The 7704-nt window shown below is 46.3% G+C and overlaps 1 protein-coding gene across 2 annotated transcripts; it reads right to left on the reverse strand.

The window, feature by feature from the left end:
* Positions 1-463: 463 nt before the first annotated feature.
* Positions 464-1330, reverse strand: CUNH1orf68 (chromosome unknown C1orf68 homolog). 2 transcript variants are annotated; one of them, XM_026789279.1, is made up of 3 exons: positions 1217-1330; positions 622-1144; positions 464-585 (listed from the first exon to the last, which is right to left on the reverse strand). In XM_026789279.1, exons 1-3 carry the CDS (start codon positions 1328-1330, stop codon positions 464-466), a joined length of 759 nt encoding a protein of 252 aa, XP_026645080.1. The 2 variants fall into 2 exon arrangements, with proteins under 2 accessions (XP_026645080.1, XP_005367339.1); XM_005367282.1 differs by having other exon boundaries at positions 464-1144.
* Positions 1331-7704: the final 6374 nt, after the last annotated feature.

Raw genomic sequence — 7704 nt, forward strand, 5'->3', positions numbered from 1 at the left:
CCACTCCCCCTTGAGGACATGTGACCCAACGCCTGCAGATTAGTCAGAAAAGGAAAGAAGCAGACCTCAAACTCAGAGTCTACAGACCCCCTCCTTAACTATATTGAAACTATTCACAGCGTTCTAGAATGTGTGGGTATCCCGGACCCGGAGTTCGCCAGCTTAATCTACTTGGGCTGTCCTTTAGGAGCTTTCATCGAGTAGCTGAAAACCAAGGGCCAGAGGAGGAACACGAGGTCTACCCTGGGAAACATGAACACCGAACAAAGAAGTCAACAGGAGGCAACGTGCTTGCATTCGGAGCTTTATTCATGCCAGAGTTTGGGGTTTTGCTAACTCTGGCAGGATGCCTTGATAAAGGGTCAAGTAAGGAGGGCCAAGGGAGCTGATGGAGGCTGAGGATGGGTGGGTTCAGAAAACATAGCAGGAGGTGAATTTTGGAAGCAGAGCTGTCCCTTTGTACTTAACAGCAGCAATCATCCCCACTGTCACAGCATGCAGGACCTCGGGACCTCATGGGAATAATTCCCAAACAGCAGCACCCAGAGCCACAGCCGCAACCTCCGCAGCCTCCAGAGCCGCAGCCTCCAGAGCCACAGCCTCCAGAGCTGCAGCCTCCACAGCCTCCAGAACTACAGCACCCAGAATCCTCACAGCAGCTGGAAGATCCGGTGTTCCATCCTTGGGGCCGCTGGACCCAGCGTCTCAGAGGACTCACCCCAAAGGTCCGGGGAGCCAAACAGCAGTAGCTCATGGAACAGGGAGCAGAGCATGGGTCAGGGGCACCGCCCTGAGAACCTGAGCCACCTGAAGAAGCCTGAGCGTAGTAGGTCTGGCTAGGCGCTGGATACTGGACATAATACGTCTGAGTCTGGCAGGGAGCTGGGCATTTGACACAGGTCGTTTGGCATGGGGCTGGGCACTTCACATAGGCTGTCTGGCATGGGGCTGGGCACTTCACGTATGTCTGGCAGGGAGGTGGGCATTTCACGTATGTCTGGCAGGGAGCTGGGCACTTCACGTAGGTTCTGGTCTGGCATGGAACTTGATATTTCACGTAAGTTTGAGTGGGAACCGGAGCTGAGTATCTAACGATAGTTTGAGGCTGACAAAAAGCAGGTCCCGGAGCATAAACAGTTTGGACCTGGCCTAAAACTTGGCCTGAAGCCTGGCCTGAAGCCAGACCTGAACCAGAGCCTGAAGCCTGGCCTGAAACGGATCCTGAAACCTGGCCTTTCCCAAAGGCACCGCTGCCACCTTGCCCGGCTCCAAGTCCCGAACCCTTCACACAAGATGGAAGGAACTGCGGCTGCTTCTGCTGGTCACACATCCTGCTGCAGTTTTGAAAATTCTGAAAAGAAAAGATTCATCAAAACCGCAAGAGTAGAAAGATTTCCAGAAAATTGCTCAGGGCATCCTCCCGGGGGATGATCTGAAAAAGGTCTCTTTGAGGTGTTAGCACCCAAGCCTGTCCGTCCATCAGTAAGGTTGGTGCAGCATCAAGGATTCTAGGCTCACTTCTTTCACCTTTAACTGGCTGTGTGATTTCAAACTAATCACCATTCACCCCCGAGGCTGCTGTACACTAGAAACAGCAACCCCATTTCTTTCAAACTCTCCACATTTCCCCTTTTCTTCCGTGTCTCCGTTGTGATCAGTCTTGCCTAACTCTTCATCCAGTTTACCCTCAGTCACCACTTCTGTTCATAGTAGCATCCCTCCTTATCCCTTCTGATCCAGGAAGTCCTCAAGGAGGGAATAGGTATTTGTGCCTGGGCTAATCTGACTCTTAAACTGAACCTGGCAGAGCGTATCGGTTCATTTCATTAGTAATGGGAACTGAGAAGAGAAGGCACAAACAACCGCAGAGGAACCCAGTTCTCTGAAATCTCTGCCCATGTAGAACTGGCGCTCCCCTCTCCAGCCTGAGTTAGCTTCCCACCATTAATGGCATCCTGCTTCTTCATAGGTGTCCTCAGTGTCTAGTCCTGGCTTATTCTTTATCCCACAGCACTCCACTGCAACTCCACCTTGATTCTATTTCTTGCCAAGTCCCTCTCTCAGGGAACAAGACTTACCTTTCTTTCTGGCAGTAGCAACACTAGAAGTCAAGGCTCTGGGAACTGGCATCTGGTGAGACTTTTTATAGGGTGGCAATGAAGCAATTTGATGCCATTTAAATGAAGCACCCGAGGCACGAGGACAAGGGCTGATGTAGCATTGGTGAGATTCCACCCCAGTACGTCTGGCTGTTCAGTCAGAGGCAGAGCATGTCTCTACTTGACACTGAATTTTCCTAAATATGAGATAAACGGCCACCTTCTTCATGATACAAGTATCTTTCTTTCCCTAGAAGCCATGCGTCATTCCTGTGCAATCTCACCATATGGTAGGGTCGTTCAATAGAGACTCTCAATATTTTATACGTGGGACCAAAAGCTAATCTATGTCCTTCCAACCTGACATTTACATTTCTTCTGGGGACTTTGGTGGTGGTTTATCCTGGTCTATGTTACTTGGGGAAAGACTTTGCCATGGTAGGCTCTAATTCAGAATGATAGAAAGGTCGCCAAGAACTTATTTATTTCATGAACCATAGGTTGTTCTAGGTTAGTTTGGGAACTGGATGGGTGCTGTAAGATCTCAAAATTCAGGGTTTAGGTCTGTATTGGCTCATCTCAGCTTCTTCCATTCCCATGGCCTTCCTTCAACTTATTTTCCTGGGTCTCTCTTCCAGGAATAGATTCCAGGAACCTAGGCTTGGAGGAATTCCAGCCACATGAACATGAGTGATGATAATGATAACATCTATCATTTGGTTGAATACTACTATGTGCCAAAAAGTTCATGAGACAGATGCATGCCACAGAGCCTGAAGTTGATAAAAAAGGGGGTTGCGAAGCATCCAAAACAAGTAAGTGGGCAAGACAGAATTCAAGTGCAGCCAGTCTGCTGTCGCAGGCATGATCTTTATCATTACCAGGTAGTATCTTTCATGACTGAATTATCTTTGAACTCCAGCCACATTTCCCTTTCTCAGTATAGCAGATGTAGAAAGAAAGGCAGTCTTCGCCATAACTCTGTGTGGTAGGCTATAGAGGAAAATAAAAGCCAGGGGTCCAGATGTCTCACCGTAGTCACCATTATCAGTGGACAATAGAGCACCATCAGAATCCAGACCCATAACCCAAGACCTTCTCACTGAGCCCTGAGAGAAGTGGGTGATGTCTGCTACGGGGAGGCAATCAAGCCTGTGCCCGGAATTGATTTCAAATGCTACTTCCTCAGATCAACCTGTCAAGGCTTCCCAAGGTCACTGTGGCCTCTCAGGTGGAAGGTGGTTCCAAATTGGCTCCAGATAGATCCCCAGTTCCCAAGGATCTATTATCCAGAATCCATGAACTCTTTCCTAAAGAAAATCAAACTGCCTCTAGGTCACTGGTCCTGCCACACCCCACTCGGGTTGTACAAAGTCTTCTCCTGAACAATGTGGAGAAAACAAGAGGAAAGTATCCAGGCTCTTCTCAGCTTCTCCTGTCTCCATGTAGGCTTGCCATACTATGTATCATCCCCGTGAAACCCACTGTCTGTCAGGGGGAAGGAAAAGTAAAGGGGGATATTGGACTGTATAGTCCTCAGTTGTTTCCTATGCCTGATGTTTTATGGAAAGAGGAAAGAAATGGTATCTTGGAGTGGAGTGGGGTGAGGTGTCAAACTCTTCACGGAAATAACTTGTCATTTGGTCTTTGCAATAATGGCTCAAATAGAAGAGGACATGAATAGACAGCTGTGAAAAAAATCACTTAACTAAAACTAAGAGAGCCACAATTTAAGACCGGACATGAAATATCCCAGAGTCTATTTTTTCTCCTCGACATGCTGCCTCTGATTGGCGGCTCAGTTGTGCAGCCCTCTACATTGTAAGTAGTGCCAGAGTCCAGCTCCAACAGGGGTCCGGAATGTAGGACGGAGGTGTGGAGTTGGCGAGAATGCAGACACTGACCACCAGCTGTCATTCGAGCGAGTGGCCCTGACTAGCTCCAGCCATCTTTATAAATGCAGGTTCTAAAGCAATCAAGCACTAGCGGTTTCAATCCACTTCTCTCTAATCCGCATCTAAGAATCTTCACATTTACCCATTTGCCCATTTTTAGATTCTTTTCCTCTTCCCCCTCCCTTATTGTCATTAATTAACCTTCACCCCACATGTAAGCATGAATTAACCTTTACCTAGGCATAAATTGACCTTTACCTCATATCTAAGGCTGAATTTTATATTGTAAGCCAGATGATTATATCTAACCAGACACATTCTGTTTGTGTTGTGCCCAGGCTGCAGCAGACATGTAGTTACACAAATGAAAGATATTCAAGTCCTATAGTTAGTCTTTAGCAGTATGATGCTTTTATATTTTTTGCAGTCAGTAGAGGGTATGATACCATACCTAGAATAATAGTTTCCAGTGCAGGTCTTAGTAATTTCTAAGTGGTCTACATATTGATTTTATGTGAGCAACAGTTTAACTATATGGTCCTGTTCTTTTTTAATACATTCTCAGAATGGCAATGATTGATACCTAACTCTTTACTGTTGGATCCAAGTTTCTGTTCTTCCTAGAAGTTTCTACATATACTTTTACTTTCAAGGAACTGGGATATTAACTGAAAAATGTCTAACCATTCATGCCCTTGCACCAGAGAGATATCTGACCTTTCATTCCCTTTATCTTTTTCTTATATGTTCCCACAGGTTTTTAATAACATTTCTTAAGAAACCATCTCCTAAGTGGGAGGTCATTGGACTTCCCACAGGACAGGGATTCCTGACTGCTCTTTGGGCTGATGAGGGAGGGGGAGTTGATTGGAGGAGGGGGAGGAAAATGGGAGGCAGTGGCAGGGAGGAGGCAGAAATCTTAATAAATAAATAAATAAAATTAAATGACACAAACATATACCATATTATAAATACACCATCATATAAATCTAATGATATAATTATATTAAAATAAAGATTATTTTCTCTATAAAAAAAGAAAGAAACCATCTCCTAAATTCTTGGAATGTAGTTGCTTCTTACAGTTAAGTAAGCAAGACTCAGTAACCTTAGTGACTTCTTCCTGCTTACACGGGGGAACTGTAAAGGCAGCCAGGGTCAGCTTGGGGAAACTGGTTTCTGTGTTCTAAGAACAAAATGGAGGAGCCATTATCAATAAACTGTGAAGAGTATTTAGTTTAATTCCCCTGTAGAAATTGTAGAAATATTAACCAAGACTCACCCAAGGTGCTCTTGTTCCCAGAAAACTCAGTCACAGTCATGACTGACAAAGTAAAAGCCAGGAGGGCCTGAAGCACCCGTGCTCCCTGGGAACAGCCCTGGGGTTCCCAGGATCATTTTCACAGGTCCTTGCCAATTGGTGGGAATCTCCAAAGGCTTTGCCATGAAGAGCTCCATTTGCAAAACTTCTTCCTTTAGGAGGGTACAGCATGGCTTCCATCAACGTAGCCTGGGGTAGTACTATTTCCAGCATTGACAATGACTTAGAAGGCCACAAGTTTCAGAACATGGCCACAACAGGACAGACACGTTTCAGGACACAGATGATGAGAACTGACCTCTTGTCCTACAATTCTGTGGCACTTCTGCCTGTTCTCAGAGGTGATTATAAGAGTGTGTTCCACACACAAAATGTATGCTCCCACAGCCTACCTGCCCATGGAGTTATTTTTACTAGTTTGAGATTCTCAGGAGTTGGTAAATATGGCTGATCACCATATCTTGTCTTAGAACCTGGGAAACATTAACAAAATAAATGAAGTGAATGGGTGGGTATTTGTTACAATGAGAGCACAGACCAGATTAATTTCCCTCTTCCTGTGGTTAAAGTGATCCTGCTCTGCCGTTAGCCAACTGGGTGTCTCATGCCAGCTGTGAGCTCTGATTGGCTCACTTCCTGCTCTGTGGGGTGAGGTTCTCACTAATGGTTTTGACATCTTCAAGTAACACCAACATCATTGGTGAGAGATCCTGCATCCATGTGCCATGAGGAACGGAGGGTGGGCTGGGCTCCACCCACTTTGTAGGCTGGAAGGCAGAGCTGGAGGAGTCAGAAGACAGGTACCAGTGTCAAGATGAGTCATGGGGAGATCCCAACAAGTTTCCAGAGCCTCCGCCCATTTATCCCTTTGGCAGTTCCTAGGATCATGGACTTGTGGGCTTACGCAATAAAAGTCCAGTGAACTCACATGAGAATAAGTAGAAAGAATCATCTCTGAGATGGAGGGGACCTAAACAGGTCTTCACATCTGGCCTTTGGTCCTGTTCTATGTAGAAAGTCCTAGTGGGTTTTAAAAGCTTGCTGGAATCTCTTGGTTAATATGCCTCATGATTTCCCAACTGAGTAGTCAAGAGCTGCATATAAATATTAGATTATCAGTTCTTCTCCTTAAAGCACCAGCATCTACGAATCCTCACTATCCAGACAGTGTTCCTGAGCCTGGAGCAGGTGGGCATCACGAGGAACACAGTTCTTTCCCTTTGTATGACCAGCATCTCAGAAAGGGACTGCCACAGCACCCCTTGGCCCTCACCCTTTCTCACTAAATATGTTACTTAGAAAACTGCAGAACCAGAATCTCCAGTACTATCCTATAAGTCATTCATGCCAGGGCTGCTGGTGAGGGCACATCCTCTGCCATCACAGCTACTTAGCAAGTTCTAAAGCTACAGAAGAATGTGAGTGGCGTTGCCCTGTCCCTGATGGTTCCCGATCTCCAAATAAACCTAAGACTGTTTTGCTCCTTCCTTTCATAATAAACACACTGTGATGGACCTTTTTATTTCCAGTAGTTAGAGTGGTCTGTTCACATGGTGAGACACTGACCTCCTGAAGCACCTCTACTGTATAGGCAATACAGAGCACACTCCGGCCAGGAAAGAGATAAACACATTTGACAAGCGAAGGGAATAAATATGTAGCTTCAGCTGGTGGCAAGTGGAGGAGCAACAGGAGCAGCAATAACCCAGGCTTATTCCAGTGGTTTTCTAGGAAAGACCAGGAGAGCCACTGGATACCCATCTTGGTTCTCATCGTCCCGAGTGAATTCTTTTGAGGTTCCTGCATGACTACAAGGCGTAGGCAGGTCTTCAAGCTCAGATCTAGCATAGCCAATGCTTCTGCCTCTAGAGAGCTGGTATGAGTCACTCCTCCCAACACTGTGACAAAATTCCTGAACAAAGCAACATATGGAAGGAAAGGTTAAGGCTGCCCTTTGTGACCGAGAGGTGTGACAGCAGAATAAGGCAGCTGGTCACATGGTGTCTGCAGTGAAGAAGCAGAGAGAAATGAATGCTGGTCCTCAATTTGCTCTCTCCCATTTTTTTATTTAAATCTGGGACCCCAGCCTTGACGGTGCTGGCCACGTTCTGGATGGGTCGTTGTCCCTTAGTTAAACCGTCCTGTAAACACCTCATGGACACACAGAGGTGTTTCCATGGTTGGTCGGGTTGATGATGAAGAGTAACTCAGAGTACAAAAGTGGCAGCACTCCTTGGCCAAGATCTCCTTACAGTCAGGGGGCAGGGGCCGGGCAGCACTTCCACAGATCTCAGATCTGACCAGCAGATGACTAGCAATAGACCTGTTTGAAAACTGCCTGGATCACAATAGTACTTTAGCCCTTAGGGGCGAAACACAAATAATGGGA

Source organism: Microtus ochrogaster, unplaced genomic scaffold, assembly GCF_000317375.1.
Source record: "Microtus ochrogaster isolate Prairie Vole_2 unplaced genomic scaffold, MicOch1.0 UNK16, whole genome shotgun sequence".
Taxonomy (NCBI): Eukaryota; Metazoa; Chordata; class Mammalia; order Rodentia; family Cricetidae; genus Microtus; species Microtus ochrogaster.

Bases quoted from the DNA above. Each gene is read 5' to 3' on its own strand.
- CUNH1orf68 (XM_005367282.1), bottom strand. From the start codon at position 1,330: ATGTGTGACCAGCAGAAGCAGCCGCAGTTCCTTCCATCTTGTGTGAAG. The intron at 1,145-1,216 runs GTTTCAGGCCAG...GTTTTAGGCCAG, and splicing joins AAGGCCAGGTTTCAGGATCC to GTCCAAACTGTTTATGCTCC.